This window comes from Babylonia areolata, chromosome 2 (assembly GCF_041734735.1).
Source record: "Babylonia areolata isolate BAREFJ2019XMU chromosome 2, ASM4173473v1, whole genome shotgun sequence".
In the NCBI taxonomy this organism is placed as follows: domain Eukaryota; kingdom Metazoa; phylum Mollusca; class Gastropoda; order Neogastropoda; family Buccinidae; genus Babylonia; species Babylonia areolata.
Window position 1 is genome coordinate 50791024 of NC_134877.1, and position 23900 is coordinate 50814923.

A 23900-nucleotide genomic window follows, 5' to 3' on the forward strand; every position below is an offset into this window, starting at 1 on the left:
ACTCGGAGTGAAGGTTCTGATTATTGAGCAAGGAGGGGGGGTGTATGTATAATATATATAATTTTGTGTATTATTAAAATGAAATTAAGACATGAACAATTAGAGAGAAAAAACACTTAAGGAAGATGTCATGAAAACAGATGAATGATAATTGATATCAATGAAGAAATGTACATATTCCCCTAAGTGCGCTCGTATATATACATGTATGTCTCTGTGTGTGTCTGAGTTTGTGTGTGGGCATATGTTTATTTTGCAGTAACTGTGCATTTGCACATCTGTGTATGTGTCTCACATTTGTATGTGGGGATCCATGTATGCATTTTGCAGTAGCTTTGCATTTGCACAAACATATGTATATATGATTCTCTTTTGTTTTTAAAAAGTTGATTTCTTGGTTTCAAAATTCAGCAAAGTGTTAACTTTTCTCTTATAGAATTTATGATATGCATGTGTATTCACACAAAAAAGTGCACACGCACACACACACACACACACACACACACAGTACTGACACCTATCACTCACACACTGACACATACATGATATGGTATCACACACACACACACACACACACACACGCACATGCACACACACACACACACACACACACACACACACACACTGTTAACAAATTAACACACAGTTCACTGTCAACTAATGACACTGTTTACAAATTAACACACGGTTCACTGTAAACCAGTGGAACCAGTAGTTTTCTTACATGTAAGAGCTGAATTCCCAGTGCTATTTTAGGGTCCAGGTCATACCACCATCAGTGGATCTGTTGGGTATATAGATGTTTTTTTTCCATGAACCAACAGGCTGGAGCTTGCACTTCTAAGCTTTCCTACCATTCTGTGGAAGCAAAGTTCTTTTTTGATACACTACTAGCATTAAGTTGCTTTGATAAGATTGGTAAGTTCAGCACTGTGTGAATGGGTTTTTGCAAAACTCATAATCTGTGTATATTGAAATTTATCTGCTTAAATTCACTTCTCATTTTGATGACTGTTATATGTAGAATTCTATGAAAGTGTTGTTTTGTGTACGGGTTCATGCATAACTGTCTGTATGTATATTAATAATTTCTTTGCTTCAATCCATTTTTGCATGTTGTGTGTATGATCTATACCACTGAATCTGTGATTGGTTCCGTAAATGTGTTATTTTAGAGCTGGTTAGTGACTGGATACTGAAGTATCTTTAATTATTTACTTATATTTTTGTTGTTCTTCGTGAACTAGTTTCCTCGGTTTCTCATTAAATTAATAGTCTTTTAACATGGCCTTAGATTTTACTTTTACATTCTTTTCACCATACTTCATTGGCTGCTTAGTTTCCAGGAGTGAGTTTGCTCAAAATAATGTATGTGGATTTGGCGGGAAATGTTCAATAACTCAAAAAGCCTTAGGAACAGAAGTAAAACCAAGCCACCTTTTATTTGTTTATTATTATGTGTGCTAACTTCTAAGCCTTAAACTGTTGCAGTTGAACAATAAAATGCACTTATGATCAAACAAATCATTTTTTCTTTGAAAAAGAAAAAGCTTGCAAGGAAGGTCCTTTCACACAAAAAAATGTTCACGTACAAGAAAGAAACCAAAATACGCAGCTGACTTACAGCACTCGTCGGTGTTAAATATATGATATGAATACATGAATATTCACATATATATATAAACATGCACACATCATCATTTATGTATAAATATGTGTACAAACACACACACACACACACACACACACACACACACATATCATGTCATTTGACTTGGTCATTGTATGTTTACTTGTCTTTTCCCAGTTTTGTTTTTCTTCCTGTTGTCCACATATATTTATCTGGAAATGTGTTTTTCCCTTGGAAAACAGCATGTCTTGATAAGCAAGCTTACGTGGGTCACAGGAAGTATTTTGGAGGACAGTACACAAAAAAATATTCAAACATAGAAATAGAATCATATACACATTATAATAATGTGGAGTGATGGTCTAGAGGTGACGCATCCGCCTAGGAAGCAAGAGAATCTGAGCACGCTGGTTCAAATCACGGCTCAGCTGCCGATATTTTCTCTCCCTCCACTAGATCTTGAGTGGTGGTCTGGACACTAGTCATTCGGATGAGACAATAAACCGAGGTCCTGTGTGCAGCATGCACTTAACGCACGCAAAAGAACCCACGGCAACGAAAGGGTTGTTCCTGGCAAAATTCTGTAGAAAAATCCACTTCGATAGGAAAAAAAATAAAACTGCACGCAGGAAAAAATACAAAAAAATGGGTGGCACTCTCAGAGTAGTGACACTCTCCCTGAGGAGAGCAGCCTGAATTTCACAAAGAGAAATCTGTTGTGACAAAAACAGAAATACAATACAATACATATATCTATATATGTATATATTATAGCTTTTGTCATATTTTGACTAAGTTGTAAGCATTCCTTCTACAATATATATAACCAACAGAAACAAACCACTCTTTTGAATGGACAGATTAACAGATGGACAGGTTTTGTTTTTTTGTTTTGTTTTGTTGTTGTTTTTTGTAGAAACTAACAACTACAAGAAACTGATCATCAATACACCTTTCTTTAGTATTTGACTAAGAATTTATGCATTAGATTATTGTCAGGCAGTGTTCATTAGCTCCAGTACATGTTACATTTTTGACTCACTTGTGTAAACAAAGTGAGTCTGTTTTAACCCGGTGTTCGGTTGTCTGTGTGTGTGTGTGTGTGTGTGTCCGTGTGTCTGTGTGTCCGTGGTAAACTTTAACATTGACATTTTCTCTGCAAATACTTTGTCAGTTGACACCAAATTTGGCATAAAAATAGGAAAAATTCAGTTCTTTCCAGTCATCTTGTTTAAAACAATATTGCACCTCTGGGATGGGCACAAAAAAAAAAGAAGCCTAATTATATGCAAACTGCATTTACTGTTATATTTATATTTTTTTGTATTATCTAAACTTGGCACTTTGACCTCTTATTCTGACACAACAAGAGGAGTCATTATTATCATTTTTTGTTCAAACAGGAACTTCTTTTGCTAATCATGGAATTTTTATTTATTTTGCAAACGTTTTGGTGCAGGTAGTATAAAAGGGGAATTACTCTGTAATTAATGCTACGGGACTTTATTTATCACAAGTGAGTCTTGAAGGCCTTGCCTGTCTTGTTCTGCTGATGATATGCACGAAACTATCTGCCAAAACAAACTCCAAAATAATGCACTTGATAAATGCACACACACACACACACACACACACACACACACACAATATATATATATATATATATATGTGTGTGTGTGTGTGTGTGTAGTTATGCAAAAGCATATATATTAATGTAATTCCATAATACACAATAGATAGAGCTGCCGCTCATTTGGGTTTTGAATTGACAGATTAATGTGTGCCTTAGCAGGTTGTTGGTTTTTTGGTTTTATGTAGAAACTAACAAGTACAAGAAATTGTTCCAGATTGAAAACATCAATACTCCTTTATTTAGCATTTGACTAAAAGTTTATGCACTAGATTATTGTCAGGCAGTGTTTATTAGCTCCAGTACTTAACTATCTGCCAATAACAAGCACCAAAAGAATGCACCTCATAAACACACACACACACACACACACACACACACACACACACAGAGACAGAGAGTTATGCATAGGCATATGTAATTACATCATGGATAGAGCTGCTGCACATCTGTGTTGTGCAGTAGTACAAGCAGTGTGTGTATTTCTTGTCAATTCCCACTGTGAAGCACCAAACCATTTTTCAGTTTCATTTCAGAACTTAATCCAAGCTTTGTCAGTGTTGTACATGAGGGTACGAACAAGCTGCGTGATCAAGATGTCAGCCACTTGATCTACATTTGGAGAGGTGCGCAGTAATTCTTGTCAGGGCTCTTAGTTTCAGGGAAATGCGGAAGCTAGATCACCATTCAGTTTTCAAACACAGGCACAGTGGTGGGGACTGACAGCCCAGCTAGAGGTTAGACTGAAGCGTTTTCCAGTTGTGTGACTATGGACAATTGATGGTAGTTTTGTTGTTGTTGCTGTTGTTTTGTTTGTTTTTTGAGAAATTTATTTATTGGGTGTTCTTTCTTTCTAGTAATTACTGTTTCCTTTATTGTTTTCTATAAAATTTGGAATTGTAATAGATATTTTCCATTAAAAACATTTTTTAAATGCAGATTTTCGTCACCTCCGGCTCAGTGTCCGCCTCTGTACTGCGTTCTGTGTCTGTACTATTCAAAATGTTATTTGTTTCTTTCTTTCTTTCTTTTTCTCTTTCATCAGTTTCATGTCATTTAACTTGGTCATTGTGTGATTACTTGTCTTTTCCCGGTATTATTTGCTTCCTGTTGTCCATATATATTTATCTGGAAATGTGTTTTCCCTTGGAAAACAGCATGCCTTGATTAGCAAGCTTACCTGGGTCACAGGAAGTATTTGGAGGACAGTACACAAAAAACTATACAAACATAGAAATAAAATCATATACACATTCTAATAATTATTCAATTTGGCATATATATATATATATATATATATATATATATATATGTGTGTGTGTGTGTGTGTGTGTGTGTGTGTGTGTATACATGTGTAATGCGCACGTGCGCGCACGCACGCACACACACACACACACACACACACACACAGTGTACAGTACTCAAGAACATACGTAGTGTAAACTTGTATGCATGCGCGCATGCACGTGCTAACACACACACACACACACACACACACACACATTTTTAATTGCACCCAGCACCACATTGAGAAAAAGCTGGACAAAATATCATTCAATGATTTCTATTCAAAATATGCAGAAGACCAAATACTCATTAACTTAATATAATCATATTCAGTGTCGTCAGTTGCTATCTGCAGTCATTCATGTATAGTGTAAATAGGACAGCGGACAGCACTGAGCCTTGGGGTGCACCAGTTAAAGTAGAGTTTAGAGAAGAGTGGACAGAATGAAAACAGACAGACTGAGTTCTACTGAGAAGGAAGTTAACTATCCAAAGAATCAACATTCAAGCTCAGCAGTTTCAGGGCAAGGAGATGAGGTTGTGTATTGTGTTAAAAGTGGAAGAGAAGTCAACAAAAAGAATATGAACAAAAGATCCTGTGTTATTTAAATGAAGGAAAGCATTGTGAAGGAGAGGTAAAATAGCATCATCAGTACTTAAGTGTGGTTTGTAAGCAAACTGAAGAAGGTCAAGGTGATGTTCAGTGAAAGAAAATATATGGCTCAGAACGATTTTTTCAAAGCATTTCATTACTTCTGAAGTCAGGGCAACAGGGTAGTAATCTTTTAGTGCAGTTGGGTTCTTTTCTTTGGGGATAGGACAGACAGTAGATTTTTCCCAGATGTTGGGGACAGAGCAGTCCTTGAGAGACCAGTTGAAAATTTTACATGTCACACACTTCAGAGACACATGTTTTCAGTAATCCTCTGCAGTTATTGTCTGGGCCTATTGCCTTCTTGTCATTCAGTTTTTTAAATAAAGATTTAACAACTTTTGCATTGATCTCAAAGTCCTGGCCTGCGTTTAGAACTACTTTTGACTTTCTGCAACTGTGACAACTGACACAACACTATCCAGTTCCTCTCCCAGATCATTCCTTTCAAAGCAACAATAGAAATTGTTACATTTATTTGAAAAATTTACCTATTCATCCCTTTTCATTTCACAAGAGACTGTTATTCTTTTGGTTTCTCCAGTTATCATTTTTAACACATACTATGTATCTAACATTCTTCCTGTCTGAGACTGCTGCTCTCTCAAAATGTCACCCACCTTCTTCGCCACTCCATTACCTTCCACTCCTCCACCCCTTCATCTCCCATTTTCATGTGCTGTAAACCCTTTATTTGTAAAGGGAAGTGTGTGTGTGGGGGGGGGGGGGGGGGGGTTGATAATTATTATTAAGAATTTAAAGTTTGTGTTACAGTATTCAGTGTGATTAGAAACCCCAGCCCTGCCCCCACCTTGTGGTCAGGAAAGCCACTATTGTGTTGTTGTTTTTTATGTGTGGTGTTCAAGTGTAAAAACTTATGTCATTGCTCTTTCTCGCCTGCTATAAAATTATGTGTCATTGCCATACAAAAGAGGGAGAGAGGTAGAGACAGTACTTAAGTTGTAGTTTTCAACTGTAACTTGTGTAAGTACTTCCTTATCTTAAAATAACCTGCTCCCCCATCTACTAAGAAAAAAAGAGAAAACAAGAAAGACAAGGCTTTCAACACCTATGTGATATCAAATGCAGTAATTATAGAAAATTTCTGCGTAATTCATGAAAAAAAAGACTTATTCTGTTTAGACATGAGTCAGTAACATAAAAATAAGTCAGTTACCATGAAATGTTATTCCATGCATTCAGTTTCACCTTGACCTTCGCATATTACTGTTGGCGGAAGGTGAATTGTGGTGGCTCTGTAAAAAACTGAGAAATGACACACAGACGCAACAGAAAGGGTTGGGTTTTGTGTGTGTGTGTGTGTGTTGTTGTTGTTGTTTTGTGTGTGTGTGTGTGTGTGTGTGTGTGTTTTAACAAAGAAAAGGGAAAGGAAAGTTCTAACAAAACAATGAAAGCCCAGTCACAGCATTCAATCAATCCAGGGCCCAGACTGGGTTTTAGTGCTTGGGTCCAACAGAACAACAGCCGTTATAAGAGAAGATCACTGTTGAATACTGTGCACTGTTGTACATTAAGTGTACAACCCAGTGTCTTGCAATGCACGAGAACTTTAGCATATTTGGTGGCTCAGTGATTCACTGAGAGGGAACTGGAGATCTGAAGTGGAGCTGATAAAAGAAGAGAGAGAAATCAGTTTATTAAAGCTAATACAGTACAGAGCAGATTTGTCACTTGATTTCTCACTTTGTGCCTGCCACTGTCTGTCCTCCATAACCCCCTTCCCAACCCACCAACCCCATTTTTGCATTAATCTTCTGTGTATTGATGTGTGCATCAATGCATGTGTATGTGTGCTGTGAAGAAGGCTGTGTTTTCCAGTGTCTTCTTTTTCTATGCATACTGACAGTGATACCCAAATGTATAATTGTATATTATCATACCATGTATTAACCCTGTGTGTGTGTGTTTGTGTGTGCGTGTGTTTACACACATGTATATGGGCATGTGTTTATAAATGTGTGTCCATGCATATTAGAATAAATATATTATTATTTGTATATTGTATTTGTATTACTCTTTTTGTCACAACAGATTTCGCTGTGTGAAATTTGAGCTGCTCTCCCCAGAGAGAACACGTCACTGCATTGAGAGCACCACCCTTTTTTTCTGCCTTCTGTTTTCTTTGTTTTCCTATGAAAGTGGATTTTTCTACAGAATTTAGCCAGGGACAACCCTTTTGTTGCCATGGGTTCTTTTACATGCGCTAAATGCATGCCGCACAAGGGACCTCAGTTTATCGTCTCATCCAAATGACTAGACCACCACTAGGGGAGAAAATACTGACGACTGCCCGCGTGATTTGCCCATGTGATTCAAACCAGTGCGCTCAAAATCTCTCGCTTCCAAGTCAGACGCGCTACCTCTAAGCCAACACTCCATGTGTGTGTGTGTGTGTGTGTGTGTGTGTGTGCATAGATGAGGATGGGAAGCCATCCTAGTTGACATTTTTCCTTAGTCACATATCCCTGAGTCATTCTTTCTCCAGCTGCAGCCATCATCTTTCCTTATCCTGTCCTTACTCTCCCTTCCCCCCTTATTCAGTCTGTCTCTCCACTTCTAAAGTGTGCATGTGTCTGTGTGTGTGTGTGTTCATGTTTCCTGCATCAGCTTCTGCCTATCTAAGGAGAGTTGTGACACAAATTACTTCCTGGTTCTTAGCATGACAGGACATGTTTCTTGAGAAGGCAAGTAAACTTGAGAGACCTGTTCACTGTCTTACAGTTGTATGGCACAGGACACTAAATGAGTTAATACATATTCCAAATGTCTGGTTTACCTCAAAACATAAAATGTATTGTATATTGTATACATGTTCATAGACAACACTCACACTGGCAAATGTCCCAGTTAACTGACTGACAAGGAATGCATGCATTTAAGTTGACAAACAGCATAATGAGATTCTTAATGCATTTTAGGTATATCTTAGAATGGTCAGTTAATTTTGTATAGATCATCAAGAAAAAAATCTGATTTTGAAAATCTTATTTCATTTATTGATTTAAACAAAAATTCAATCATGATCTCACTCCAAAACATGCATGTAGACAATGCTCATGGTTGAGCATGTAGCTTACAACATAATAAAAGCTGACAACAACAGATATTTAAGTGACAACAAAATGGTCATATACATTGGTGTATACAAATATCAAACTTTCCAATATAAAAGGAAACAAGAAACCACATCACTTAGGTCAAAAACAAGAAAAGAAAACAGAGGGGTCTCTATGCCTGTATGTGTTGTACTTGTGGTGTGTTGCTTCCGTACAGGTAATCAGCACAGCACAGACCCACACCATGATGTGTATTGTGGCAAGTTGAGGAAACTGCCTGGGTTAAAATTTTACATTATTTGCTTGGGCCATGTGGCACCTTGTTTCCCCTCTGGATAGTGTTTCCTGTGTTTTAGTCTTGGGGCAGAAATGGAAAACACACACACACACACACACACACACACACACACACACACACACACATTATAGATACATTGAATAGCTGTTGAAAAGTAGTTACTGGATAAATTAATGAATTTTTGTTAAGTAAATGATTGACTGATGTGCAGCTGCGAGGTTTTTTTTATGGACAGGGTGTCTGTTCTAATTTGTAGACTGTCTATTCACTTTTTTTTTCTTTTTCTTTTTTTTTTTTTTTTTTGTAACAGATTTTTCACAGCATGATGATTTAGACCAACATAAGAACTGAAAAAAATGTGGAAGGAGAACGTGGTTATTAGCAAAAGCAAAGTAAAACACAACAAGTTTACAACAGCAGATGTGACATGTTGCTTAAATTAATAAATGTTAAGTACATTAACATATTTTGCATTGAAACCTGTTCCCCTTTTTAAAAAGTGTGAGCACCATGCATTCGGAAAATAAAATGGGACAGAGTTGTGGTGTGTGTGTGTGTGCATGTGTGTGTGTGTGTGTGTGTGTGAGTTCCTGCGATAACAGGATACAGCAGTGACAGTGACGCATGGTGTTGGCAAGACAGATAGAAGTAGGGGCACTCAACACTTCAACACTGTTGTGTTTGTGCAAGTTTGCTGTGATTTCTGAGAACTGCCCTGTCACTCCACTTGCTCATTCACTGATTCTGGTGGGTTTTTTTACAGTGCTGCTGGGTTTTTCAATTGGCTGTCCATGGGTGCTTTTGAGCAAGTGTGTCTTGTTCTGTTTTCATTTCAGAGTCATGGTGTGGGATTTAACTGAACAACATTTCTGAATCACTTTTGACTAAGTAGGGCACTGATCACATAGAACACAACTGATATTACAGAACAATGCAGACAGGAATGCCTTTATGTTTATATGGAACAGTTTATTTTGATTTTATATGCATGTATTTTTTTTTTTTTTTTTCTGTTTCTATAAATTCATTGTTTATGTTTGTGATTGTTATTATTCTTTTACAAATTTATTAATTTCATTTATTACTTATTTATCTTTATCTGTTTAGGTATCTATGAATTTGATCATTTGATGTCATTTCATTCTTGACTTTATTTGTTACTGATGGTGATTTATTTACCTATGTTGATGTTGATACTGTGGACTTTGTTTAGGTGTTTATTTAAAATGAACAACAAAAAAGTAAAATAATCTGATCATTTTGCTTATAGCCCAGCCAACTGCAAGAGTTCATTTCAGGGCTGAAAAAAAGACATATAAAATCAAAACCAAATCCAAGAGCAACCAATGTGTATAGTTCAGTTAAAATATGATTAAACGGACTTATTCAAATCCAATGCTTACTCATTAAGATACTGAGTGGGTCTTTGCAAGGCACATACTGCGGAGCTTCTTCACTTTTCAGAAGGTATGAATTCATCAGGAGGGATTGGTATGCAACTTGAAGAGGACGGACGGTATCTTCTTTCCCACTTCCCATAACAGAAGGAAAGAAATCCTTGAGACCAAAGTGGACAAAAATAGCTTCTTACAAACTTTGGAGTTCTGACGTCTCATCAGTTCTTTGGCCACTGTAAATGAATGAAGTCCAGATCGACCTGTCCTGAAGGTCAATGGTTGTCTGTTCCTTGAACCGGTTACCAGCTGAATTGGTCAAAAGCCCAACAGATTAACACCACCAAGTCTGGAGTCCATGCTGGAGTTGGAATCTAAATAAGAAGATGAAGCCTCACTTAGTTAACCTTTCCAGTTCCCTCCTTCCACCATGTCATACTGAAGGGGATGCCTGTCACACGGTTGTTCCAGCAAAGACAGGCACAAGGGCTCTGAGAAAGGCATCACACAGATCAGAAAGCATGTTGATCTGACCCGTGATCTGGTATTTCCTGGCACATTTCCTGCAGCATTATAGCAAAAAATAATGCAGTGCATGACCAGCCAGCTGATTTACAATGTTGACTTATTTGTTTAATTACTAGTTTATTAAACACTTTTCATGTTACCTTGCATCATATTCATTTATTAGTAATCAATGTAAAAATAAGGCAAATTTTATGGCAATACTGTGTTACAGCACTTAAGCATTTTACTACGTGTGACACATTGGGCCAATTATCACTGAAGATAGGACAGAGGCCATAATTATCTGCTTGAACTTCCTGTAAACATTTCTTCAGTCATTAGTGACTGTCTCTGAAGGTCTGATCCATCAGCTGGATGACTTTTCTCTCTCTTTCTCTCTCTCTCTCTCTTGGTGTACTTCTCATCTTTCTTTTTTTATATATACTGCTGTTTTATTGTTCAACATTTATTTGTTTTAAAGAATTTGTTATCATTTTATCTGCCAGCTGGGATCCTCCCAGCCACCCACCCACCCCCACCCCCTTCTTTACTGTAGATTAGCTTGTTTCTATTGGCTTATCGCTTTCCTTTTTTTTTCTCCTCTTTTCCCACCATCCACTTTTTTCACTAGTATGTTTTTTTCAGGAAACTATGCCTATCCATCCACTTTTTTTTTTGCTGTGTCATTTGTTCTTGAAACAAAATATTGGTATTAATTTTCTTGAACAATTCTGCTCTCAGTAGATAAGTGAATTTAACATACAGCGATTTCTCCCTTTTTTTCTTTTCTTTTTTCTTCATGAATGCCTTTTGAACTTGAAGTGAAGCAGGTAATCAGTTATAGCAGTTTTCACTAGCCACTAATGGATGGAGTTGATTGTGGACCTAAGCAATTAAAGATGCCAACATAGTCACAGAGTATCACAAGATACATCCTCAATTTCTGCTTTCTGTGCTGCTGTTTCAGGAGGAGCCAAGTATGACAGATATTGAGAGGACAGCACTGTGAACTCACTGAGTATGGAGAAGATAAAAGAGAGGGAAAGAGGTAGCATTCTGCCTTGGAGACAGTTCCGAAATTGGCCACCATCCCAGCCATTACCCGAAAATGCCTCCCCTGGTTACAGCAGGTCTTTTGCAGGAGACTTCGAGAGAACGTTCTCCTCTCTGACTGTTCCCAGCATGCTACAGAACCCAGATGGATTATCTGACAACCGATGGGAGTCTCACAACAGTGACTTCTGTTTGATGTGAGTTAGCTTCAACCATACCACTCTTTCAGATTGTGAGCTTTAGAAAAGCAATTGTGAATGTTGGTGTATAACTCACCAAAGAAAGATAAGCCCAAATCAGGGAAAAAATAAACTTTTTTCCCTGAATATTTTCCTTCATGTTAAACAGTTATTGCTTATTTACTATGCTTGGCAATGTGTAATCAGTCTTTTTTGCTCTATTTCAGATCACTGGATGACATATTTTGGAATAAAAATGAAATGAGAAATTTTGTTCTTTAAGAAGTATTTGCTATAAACACATTGTCTAATTTCCCCCCAACAGTGACCGTGCACATGTGTATTATTGGTCAGTTTATAATCTCTTGTGAAACCAGTCTTATACAGTGTACTCTTTTATCATGTGACCAATTCAAATTTTATGAAACAATTCTTTTTCAATTCTATAGAAATAATAAGACCGTATCATTTGTTATTTATTCTAGCCCAGGCGACCACAAAGGAGCCATTTCAGGGCTGCATACCTGATATGATTAGATATAGGAAATTCATTTTTATCGTAACAAAACTCTTCTCTGTGCTTTAGATTGTTTTTATAGGTGTGGAAATATAAATTCTGGCACATGTGCTCAGATTGTTTTTTCTTTGTAGAATGGTTCTTTGTTTTTTTCCTCTTGTTTGCTTAAATTAGGGTGATAGAAACAAGTTCATGAATTGATTTTATGTACATGTATGTATATATATATATAGAGAGAGAGAGAGAGACACACACACACACACAGATTGTAAAAAAAAAAAATTTTTAATGTTGCAGGCATGAAAATCGCAACCAGACTTCCCGAAAACTTGTGGTTGGAGCCCCCTACCAAGAAAAGACAGATGCCCTCAAGTCTTACCCTGAAAATGCAGCAGAGGAGATACCTTTCTCTGGAAACAGGACAGACAGACAGAGATCTTGCCCTGAAAACATGGTTGACAGAGAGATTGCATGTGTTGACAGTTTGACTGACAAAGAGGTGGCTGGGCCTGACAATGGGAATGAGAGAGAGGCACCTTGCCCAGAAAACATGATTGAGAGAAAATGCATGCTTTCCCTTTTTGTTCCACTCACTGACGGCACATCCAATGAAAAGTTGGACAATATTTACCAAGCATGTATATCTTCAAAGGGCTGTGAGGAAGAACAGAATGCTACTGAAGAAGAGAAGTCCTGGCCACCAGTTGTAGCAAATCAAGGAGAAACTGCTGTAGATACAGTAGTTTGCAAAATTTCAGATTTTGATCAGCTCACAAAGACTGAAACTTCACAGGAAAAGAAGCTCAATGCTAGAGAATTTGAAGGCCCAGACAGAACAAAGATCAGTATGATGGAGAACATGGATCTACCAGGGACAAATGAATGTGGCACAATCGTGGGCAAAGACACAATTTTCTCAGCCAGCCAGCAGGACACAGACAAAAGCAGACACAAATGTGACCTGGACAATAAACTAATAGAAGAGTTAGACACTTTGCCAATATCAGAACAGCTCAAGACTCAGATCAAGAATTCTGCAGTGGCTGACAGGGACAACATACTGCTGGAAAATTTTGTCAAGTTCTGGAACAACACAAACAAGATTATGTCTCAGGCAGCAGAATTAGCTCATCCAGATATCCAAGACAAAATTAAAGATATCACCAATCTTCTTAACAAACTATCAGCTGTCAGAATGGAGGAGACAGAGAGCTGCAGAAGAGATGGATGGGTAGAAGAGAAGGAGACTATGGAGGAGAACAAGAGTATGAAGGAGAGGCTCTGTGGAACAGAACAGCCAATGGACAAAGGGAATGCTTTGGAGATGGTCCACATTCTGAGCCAGCAAAACAAACTGACCAACACGACTTTGACACAGATCTACAGCTGCTTTCGAGAACAACAGCCAGTGAATCTTCAGGAAAACATTACTTGCTCCAAAGAGTTTAAAAGTCTGCTGAACTTGAACCAGAGGACAAAGGAGCATGACAGTCTGGTCTGGGACAGTCTGAAAGAAGGAAGCTACGGCAAAGGTATTGCCTTGGAAAGTGAGGTTGACAGTCCATGTTATTTGGGTGAGCTGACAGGGGATTTGGAGCAGTGCAGGTCCCCAGAGGAAAACTCCTTTTACTTCTCAACCTTGGATCATCCCTGTGAACTGTCCCTAACAAGAGACCTCAGTCATGTATGTGGACGAGAAAGAGGCCTGAAGATCTTTCTGTCCCTCATCCAGAAACTTGTCAGCCAGGCAAGATATGACTCCCTAGATTCCCTGAGAAAGGAGCAGGTGATCATCTCAGAGACAGAGAAACAGAAAGACACTGAACACCAGATGGAAGAAGAGAAAGACATAGATGCCCAGAAAGAAAAGCAGAAAGAGGTTGACTTTGAGACAGATGAGGATAAAGACACAGACATGACCACAGATGCTGAAGTCCACAAAAAAGCCACAGCTAAGGATGAGGAAGTGTCAAAAACATCATGGGCCACAGCTACTGATGCTGACTTTGAGCTCAAAGAGAAGTCTGATTATGAGGAGCTGGAGAAAGTTCAGAAAAAACAATCCACACTTGAAAAGCCGTCTCCAGCTACAGATCCAGTAGTGTCACCCAAACTGGACAAGTCTACCAGCTGTAACCAGAACACTAGAACATCTCCCTCGCCACTGAAGCCTGTAACTGGGAGTTCAAAACCTGAGAGAACTAAACGGCCAACACTTAAGACAGAAAACAGAACAAAGACAAAGAAGACAAAGGGTCAATCACAGCAGCAGATGAGGGGTAAAAATCAACAGAAGGGGAGAGGAAGTCTGGCTCCCAAGAAGAGGAAAGGCCAAAAAGCAACAGAAAAGAACAAGAACAAACGACAGACACACGCAAAAGGAAAGAAGAGGGTCCAGTCAACCATCAAGTCTGACATACATGGAATCATGCCATTCACACAACACATTCTCCAACATGGAACACGCACAAAAGCAGAATGTTGCATATTAAAGAATGTTGACAACAAGTCCATAAACATCCGCTCCACCATGACAGCATGTCCACCGAAAGCTGGGAGAAAATCACATCCATTTGACCCATACAAAGCCTTCAGGCCTCAGCCTTTAGGGGAAGCCATGGACCATCAATCTGACCCATGCAAGGCACTCAGGCCTCAACCTATAGGGAAAGCCATGGACCATCAATGTGACCCAGCTAAAGCTCTCAGGTCTCAAACTTTAGGGAAAGCCATGGATCATCAATCTGATGCCCTCAGGCCTCAGCCTTTTGGGAAAGACCTGGACAATCAATCACATGCAAGCAAAGCACTAAAATCTCAACCTTTAGGGAAGACCATGCAGCATCGATCTGATCCACACAAAACAATCAGGCCTCAACCTTTAGGGAAGGCCAAGGACCATCGATCTGATCCAAGCAAAACCATCAGGCCTCAACCTTTTCAGAAGGCCATGGACCACCAGCTGCCCACAGAATGGGAATGGGTGGACGTACATGGAGAGGTGTTCAGGGTGTTGAGTGCAGGTGACAGCCCTCAGGGAACCTCTCAGGGACAAGGCAGTGGTGGCTCCACAAATTCCGCTGGTTCTGTAAGTGATGTTCTGGATAACCTATTTCATTCGCTAACTGATGAGGTTATATTATTCATTTATTTGTATGACTACTTACTTAGATAATGAAACAGTTGTTTGGTGCTTTCAAGCTTTTTAACAATGACTTATTTTCATTTGATATTCATTTATCCATTGATAATGTTTATTCCCTTGTCCGTTTGTTTGTCTAATAATTCACTTGTCTGTTACTCCACTAAATACTACAGTCCATTTTAACTCATTCTGGTACAGGTAGAGTTAACTCGTACCATGATTACTTCCCCTGTGGACCAGGTACGAGTATTCTCATACTAGCACACTTTTCTAATGTCATTGTTTTTCGTTGGTACAGTTTGTGTTTTAAGCTGAACCATTAACAGATTCCAGAAGCATGAAAAGCAGGTTTGTTTGTCCAAATAAATCAACAATTCTCCATTGATTTTGTGGTTTTAGTGAACCACCCTGGGTTGTTGTTTTTTTTACTGCTTGTCATGCTTGTCAAGGGGACTTGTAGCAGGCATGTAGCTGTGTGGTAGAACAAGTTTTTTTGTTATTTTTCTTTCTTTTTTTTTTTCTTTTGTTGTTGTTTTTGTAGGGGTAGAATGAGATAACAGCACAGATGAAAAAGATAATACCTGGGAAACTAACAACAGATGTCTTTGTGAAGGATTTACTCTATGTCAGCAGTTTTTGTAATGACATTTCCTTTTTTTCAGATGCAAGTACACATACTCTTCACATCTACTCAAGATGAAGAAAATCTGAGTTGAAATTATTCCCAAAGTAATCACAGCCATACTTAAGAAATATTTCATTATATCTGTCCAGTCACGTGTTAAATCTTTTTTTTCTTTTTTAAAAGTCTACTTCATTATTTCTAAACTGCATGTTTTTATACTTGCTTGTTTACAGTACATATTGACATGTTGTTGCTGTTTTGTTGGGGTTTTTTGTTGTTGGTTTGTTTGTTTTTTTGTTTGTTTGTTTTTTTTATTCATGCTTTCTTTCTTGACCACAAAGTGGCACAAGTTGATTTAGGAACTATCATTGATGCTTGATGCTTTCCAGGGAGGAGGTAGTGGGACACAGGGGTGGGGGGGAGCACGACCCAAGACCAACAGGAATGGCAACAGAGGTGGTGGTGGTGGGAGTGATGGAGACGGAGATGACAAAAGACCTCCCAAGAGAAATGTCCCAGATTCTCTGCCCTTCACAACTGACCCCAATGGGCAGAAGGTGGTACCACAGCGAAACTACAAGCGTCATCGCAAGAAACAGCATGGAAACATCTCCAATGAACAGCTGTGTCACTGCCTGGGGCAAGCGGTGAGGCTCTGGGATAAGCTTTTGATGATATCAGTAGATTTTTATTGTTTTAAAGTGCATAAGTCTGTTGTCTTCTTTTTAGAGTGCTGGTCAGAACAAAGAATAGAAAGTGCTGTTTCATGAGTTTGGCCTGAATGCTTTGGTGAATGTTACAACAATAGAAGGAATATTTCTACTTTAGGAATGTCTGAAGAGGCAGGTGCAGTTGTCACAGTCAAAATTGTATGTTACTGAAAACGAAGGGTACATGCATTTATGTTTTGAGGATATGCAATTATTTTTCCTGCTTCTTGACATGTTGAATGGCAGAAAATAATGCCATAAACAGCAGAGGACTAAAACTCCATGGACTGAATGTTCTTCACAGGGGAAAGGCATCGATGTCTTGCGGCAGTCCAGTGGAGCTGGGGAACTGAATCGGTGCATGAGGCTGTGTCTGCACGACACACAGAGTGTGACCTCCCCAACAGCTGATGACCTGGCCTGCTGCACTTGCGCCATCCTCCACTCCCTCCTCTCCCATTTTTCCACAGCAGCTCACGGTGAGGCCTGCTCTGTCTGCCTGCAGCTTTTCAACCTGGTGCATTTCCACATCCTGGACTGCCAAGGTGGCTGGGCCAACGATGATGATGATAGGGAAGAGTCCTCTCGCAATGTGTGCCGCAAAATGCGGCAGGCACGTGTGTTTGCCATCAGCGCAGCATCAGCCACTGTGGGGAAGGTGAGTGACAGGAGTTGGGTGGGAATTCATCAGGAGAAAAAGGATGTTGTGCGCATATGTGTATGTGTGTCCTGAAATGTTTTTGGATGTTAATAAATTTGCTTGCTTGGTGAATGTCGTATGCTTGTGCATACTGATTGTGTACATTTGTTCATTCATCTTCAGTTTTACTTCTTTCTGCTACAGATAATTGAAAGAAAAAATCTAGGAAGAAGAAACAAGGTCCAAGGTGTGTATGAGTAGAAGATTAGGGTGGAGAGGATTCAAGATTAGATTGTTGTATGTGGTTGTTTTGTATGCATGTAAGCAGACATGAAAAAGTGTAAAGACTTGGTGGGGAGGGGTTGCACATGCAAGTGTGTGCATATATATTATGTCCAGTAGGATTCTATGTGTATGTTAGTTTAAGTGAAATTGAATGTATAATTCTTAGTTCATTGTCATCTTCTCAGCTGATATGTCTGTGAGCTTTCCCACTGACACAGCTGATGACTTTTTCAGATGTGGATGAAAGTGAGGAAGTACCTGAGTGGTGTCCTGGGCCCAGTTCTGCTGCTGGATATGGGGATTGAAAGTGAGGCCACCATGAGCATCGGTGACAACACCCAAGAAGTGCCACACGCCTTAACCCCTGGAGAGGATCCACCAAGTGGTGACCTTGACACAGGCAGGATACCCTATGCCAGAGAGGTTGCAGGTTCCCCAGATGTGCCACCACAGATACCAGACCACCAGACTTCAGCTGAGCACGCTGTAGGTCATGCAGCAAAGATGGCCAAGGCCCCTGCCAGCAGCAAGCTGTGTCGCCGTCCCAGCCACAAGGTGGTGCCCCAGAAAACCATTCCTGAAGAACCTACCTCCCCCTACCCTTCCCCAACTCCTCCTGCTTCACCTGCCCAGGGCGAGGGGCAAGAGCAAGCTGCTGCAGCTGTCACTTTGCCAAGCGTGTTCCCCAGACGGGCAGAGACGCCAGAAGATGAAGATGATATCATGACTTACATTCATAGCTTTGCCCGACAGCAAAGTCAGCAACAGGGGCCAGCTTCCAGAGGCATCAACGATGATCCCTATGCTACACAGAAAACATATGGCATGGGAGGCACCATCAGCATGCCAGAAACTCGGGACTGCCTCATCAGAAGAGAGCAGAATCTCTCTGTGGAGATGCATCCAGTTGGTAAGGAGAGGGAGTAGGAAATGGGCTCTACTTCCATTTGTGTATGTTTGTGTTGAGAGTGTCAAACATGCCCACCAATTTGTAATCTATTACTTATATGTTATAGCCATATTTGTTATAAGAATGGAAACACATAAAAAACTGATGACCTTTTTCATGGGTTGACAAACCATACAGTGGATCAGAAGTTGCTTCTCAAACAATGTGGGCTTGCACAAAAATTCCTTACTGGTAACAGAAGAGCCAAAGTTAAAAGAAAGCATGCACTGTGGGAAGATGGGAAGCTGTCACAAGTGTGAGACTGATGACGCAGATGGAGAGCAAACCTGGCCTTGTTTAAATAACAAAAGATCTGCTGTCATACCTTAAGGAAAGAACACAATGAATTACAATAAGAGCATAAAAGCATCTCCTAAGTGAGTTCCTGAAAATTCTTGAATATTTTCAGTTTCCACCTGATTTTTATATCATCTGTTCCTAATGGTTACACCTAGAGCAGGGCATGTTTTGTTTTTTTGTTTTATGTGTGTGTTGACAATGGATCAGTAGAGTGTGGTCACAAGAAGTGGTGCAGAATGTTCTGCTGTCTTATACCACCTTCAATATCATGAGGCACCAAACATGGCCCAGATATGTGGATCTCAAAGGAAATCTATCCCTTTTTGTTTCTTTTTTTTTTTTTTTTTTTTAAATTACTTATACTGTTATACTCACAGCCATATATCTGTGATCTCAAATTGAACTGTGGGGTTTGGCAGACTAACAAAGGTGAACTGTGGACATCATCCTACACATTTGCAATGCCAAGAATGCAGAAGTAGCCTTGCCAAAAGTCAGCTTTTCTGACAAATGAGAGAAAAGAGCCTGTTGTGCTAGATAATGATGATAATAAGGGGCATTTCACTGTAAAGATTAATCCAGTTGCAATTTTTTTTTAATTATTAAGCTTTGGAATACATCAGTACTTTTGACAATTTACTATTCACTTTTGAATTAAAAAGCAGTCACTCATGTTAAAATTTTAAAAAGTTCTTAGAACAGTAAAAGAAAGAATAAAAGACAAACACAGTTTATACATATTAAATTATAAATAGATGAAATATTGAAATAGACAAGTAGACTTAAAAACAAGTAAATGTGTTACTGCAGGAACGCCAGGCATAGGGGAAGTGGTGTACGGCACACGTCATCAGCTGCGGCTAGTGGCCCGAAATTGGCGCCAAGAACGGGATGAGTGCAAAGCGAAAGGCATATGCCAGTACCAGCATCGAGAGGAGGGTGTCATTCTTCATGCTTTCAAGGTCAGTACATGGTGCCAGATTTTCTGCCATTGTTCTGGCTTGCTGATCAAGAGCCTTCAGCCTCTGTTGCAACTTTGAGGGTGATGTAAACCATGCCCAAGACTAGGAGTTATAGAGACTTAATTTGTTGCTGTTTTAAGACAGGTGAACATCATTGACTTGAGTTTTTAATAGTCTATGGCACAACAGATGTAAAATATTCACCAGTTAATAAGTGTCATCTTTCTTCCTGGGCTTGCAGAAACAGCTCAAGATCCTGCACACACGCTACCAGAAGCACCAGCAGTGGGAACGCTTGGTTCACCTTGGCAATGGTGTGACAGGCAAATGCCACCTGTGTATTGACCGCACTTCCAACTTCAAGTTCTGCTGCAAGAAGGTGGCTTTTTGCACATTTTTGCCCGTTTGCTTTCTGTTTAGTTACTTTTGATTAACATTTTTATTGACGATATTTGATTATTCATTAATTTTCTTGTCTATTTGCTTGTGATAACATTTCATTTACTCACATGTAAGGAATGGGATACTTTTTTTTTTTTTTTTTTTTTTTAGGAGCATAAAGAGCAGAAACCAGAAGGCTGTGTTATGGAAACAAAACAAAAATCATTCTTGCATTCACATGTAACAGAAAAATTCTTCTTGGTATTTGCATTTCCTCTTATTTTCTGGAACACAACGTTTCCTGAGTACACACAATGCTATCTGGCTGAAGCCTGACATTTGAGTATGCAAATCTGGCAGACATATCACTTGTTGTTTTTCCCCACATTTGTTTATGGTAGTAAGATTTTTGGCAAAAGCATGTTGGCTTGCAGTGACCCTCTCTAACTTCACAAAAGAGAAAAAGTTTTATATACATACATTATCAGCAGTGTTGTGTAGTGACAGCTGACATGTGCTGTGTTGTCAGGTGCACATTCTGCACTATGAGGATCAGGAGCTGGACATTTGGAGTGAACTGGAACACCCCAACATTGTCCGCTTCTATGGTGCTATCCGCCATGGAGAGAAAATCTACATGTTTGCCGAATTCATTGATGGTGAGCTGGGGTCATTCTGCTGTTTTTGTATTGTGGCGTCTGTGTGTGTGGCAAGTACTTGAATGTATACTGTTGCAGTTTTCCATCCATTATTTTAGATTGACCAGTGAAGCTGCTTGTTGACTGGATTTTGTTTGTTTGGTTGGTTTTGGTCTTTGAAAGTTTAACTGACTGTATTTGTTCCTTTTTTTTTTTTTTTTTTTTTTTTTTACTCATTAGAATGTCACAGTCAAGGTCTGCCTTTCTCACACTAAACAATGCAAAGAGTTTATTGTGAGAATTCAACATTTTAAAAGCAAAATTTTTAATATATTATATTGTCCTGGACATAATTTACTTAAAACTTGTTCAGTTTTGATTGTTCCAGAGAGACAACTTTGTCCAAAAATCTTTTGCAGCACTAAACTTCATTGATATAAAATTATGTGTTTTATGCAGTTTGTGTTAAGATTTATACTATAATTCTGTCAAAATAAAAAGCATGAGCAAAAAGAAAATCAAACCAAAAAGCAGACAATGCAAAAAAAGAAAACAAATGAAGGGGAAGGAGAACTGAACAAAACCAAACAGCACACAAAGAATTGAACAAAACCAGCAAAAAACTGTTTAAACCATCTAAGACACACACAAAGAAATGTTTTAACCAATAACCACAAGAAATGCCACTGGTGTCACTGCTTCGTTTTAACAGGTGGCAGTCTGGCGGCAATGATCAAAGACCAATGGCTAGTGGGAAGGCGACTTAGTCACTGGACATCGCTCAACTACTTCCGTCAGCTGTTGCAAGTGTTAACCTACCTTCAGTCTATGGGTGTGCTGCATGAAGACATAAAAGGTAAGAGAGAAAATGCATTTGTCCTTATTGTCAGCCCATACACTCTTGTTCCAGATAAATATAATGTAATGCTCACAGATGCAGGTTTCTGATGCCCTGTAGACTGATGATGACTGAAAGTTTCTGCTACCCTTACAAAAAACAAAAAAACAACCACAAAACTTACCTTTTTTGATAACTGTTTTAACCCCAAAAGAGCCCCAGTAGTTTCATTTCAGCATGATCAGTGGAATATTACCATTATCTGATTATGTTTTGTGAAAAGAAGTCTTCAAGCTGAGAGCAACCAAACTTGAAAAATGCATTTTGTTCACTAATAGTGATACGCACAAATATGGACACATGTATTCATCAGTGACCTGTAAATCACATAATATCTGCTATTCATCCCAAATATATATTTGAACACATACACACCTGCACTCTACCAGAAAGCTATTGCTCCACCATAGAAAGATTGTGTAAGTCTGTACTTGCACTTCTATTAACTATTCAATTCAATTCAGGCTGGGCTCTAAACAACATGAATTGAATTGAATAGTTAATAGAAGTGCAAGTACAGACTTACACAATCTTTCTTATCCTTTCTTGCTTATTAGCATAATGTGCAAGAATAATGAATTTTAAAAACATCTAAAAAATTCTGCCCATTAATATTAACTATTTGATTCCAGCGGACAATCTCCTCCTGAGGGACAGCACCACTGAAATCGTGTTGGCTGATTTTGGGGCAGCCCAGCAGATTCCACATGACCATACCCCCCCTCACCGCTTCCCCACTGGCTCCCCAGCTCATTGGAGCCCAGAGAAAGCAGCCAGTGAGGGTCATGGCTTCAGTTCAGATTTGTGGGCATCTGCCTGCGTGCTGATTCATATGCTGAGTGGGAGTCCACCTTGGATCTCTCGATATCCTGATGCTGCTATTCTGAATTATATTGTGAGTCTGTATGTTTTGTTTGTGCAAGTAGGCTTCAATTGTAGTGATGTTTGTGTGTGCATGCAGTGTGTGCATGTTGTCTAAGATGTTACACTTTGTGACGTGTGTGTCTGTGTGTGCGGAAGTGTGTCCTGATGCACGTGGGCATGGGGCTTTTTTTTTCTACATCTGAATAGCCCTGTTGAAGAGAGTTCTCATTCAGTTCAGATCATGATTTTCTTATACTCCATTATATTTTCTCTCACTCCAAATGCCAGACATTTTATGTGTGGCCAGTTGTACTCTGTAACTAAAACATGATGCTTTCACTAAACATCTGCATCAAACCTTCAATGATTGACCCTTGGAGCATGCCCATGACAAATTATTTTGTTCCCTCCTGTATCACTGAAAATGCTTTGTAGCTCTGTATGTAGTTTTCCATTTCATATATCTCCTTTCAGATCTGGTCTAAACCACCTCCTTTGGACGACTTGCCAGCTGATGCGAAAGAAGTTGTGCGTGACCTCCTCTCTTGTTGCCTGGTGAAGGACAAAGCCATCCGACCCAAGGCAGAAATAATCCTCTCACACCCTGGCTTCAAGCTGCTTGGTGAGCATTTAGCCGTTATGTTTATCCCTCTCCCTCATTCCGTATGTTCCACTTTGTGTGAAAGAGAAAATGAGGGAGAGGGTAAAGGGTACAAAAAGGTTGTTCTTCCTATCTCATTTGTCTTTCTGCTATTGTTAAAAAAAGAGAGCTGATACTGTGGTTTTCTGTACAACTGCTGTTTCTGTGTGAACCTTGAAGAGAAGCAGGTTCACAGAGTCTGTCTCCACAAATTCTTTGCGAACGTTGAAATGGATGAGCATTCCCACATGACACATTCTCAGATTCGGATGACAGAAAGGAATAGCATTTTCCAAAATTAAAAATCCATCACATGCTGTTCATTTGATTTGGTGATTATTCAAGCAGAGTATGCTATTCTCGGTGGTGGTATGTGTCCATCAAGATCAATGATGACCATCATTGTCATCCAGCTGGGGGATGGGGGGAGGGTGGTGGTGAGGGGAGGGGGGGGGGCAGTTGGGTGGGGGGGGATGCTCATGAGTCTATCTGTGAATGCGCAGATGGCTGAATAGTCCAATCTGCATACAAAATGTTCGCTGACAGTTGGGGCAGACAAAAACAGGCATATCATTGTCAGGGAGCTTGTTTGCCCATGACTTTCTGGCCTGCCTCTTCTGAACAGCTGCAGCAGTCCTG

At 39.4% G+C, this 23900-nt stretch overlaps 1 protein-coding gene across 4 annotated transcripts in view; it reads left to right on the forward strand.

Annotated features, from left to right (window-relative positions):
- Window positions 1–23900, forward strand: part of LOC143302358 (uncharacterized) — a 44928-nt gene that overhangs the window by 1830 nt on the left and 19198 nt on the right. The window contains exons 1-12 of one of the 4 annotated variants that reach the window (XM_076617011.1): window positions 816–918; window positions 11443–11725; window positions 12522–15312; window positions 16384–16641; window positions 17009–17362; window positions 17864–18539; window positions 19689–19840; window positions 20082–20219; window positions 20751–20880; window positions 21572–21715; window positions 22390–22652; window positions 23096–23243. In XM_076617011.1, coding sequence (XP_076473126.1) covers window positions 11496–11725; window positions 12522–15312; window positions 16384–16641; window positions 17009–17362; window positions 17864–18539; window positions 19689–19840; window positions 20082–20219; window positions 20751–20880; window positions 21572–21715; window positions 22390–22652; window positions 23096–23243 — 5284 coding nt within the window. In that variant the 5' untranslated portion in view covers window positions 816–918; window positions 11443–11495. Of the gene's footprint in view, window positions 1–815; window positions 919–3895; window positions 3998–9365; window positions 9384–11442; window positions 11726–12521; window positions 15313–16383; window positions 16642–17008; window positions 17363–17863; window positions 18540–19688; window positions 19841–20081; window positions 20220–20750; window positions 20881–21571; window positions 21716–22389; window positions 22653–23095; window positions 23244–23900 lie in introns of those variants that run through there. The other 3 variants (XM_076578421.1, XM_076578430.1, XM_076617003.1) reach the window with 3 other exon arrangements.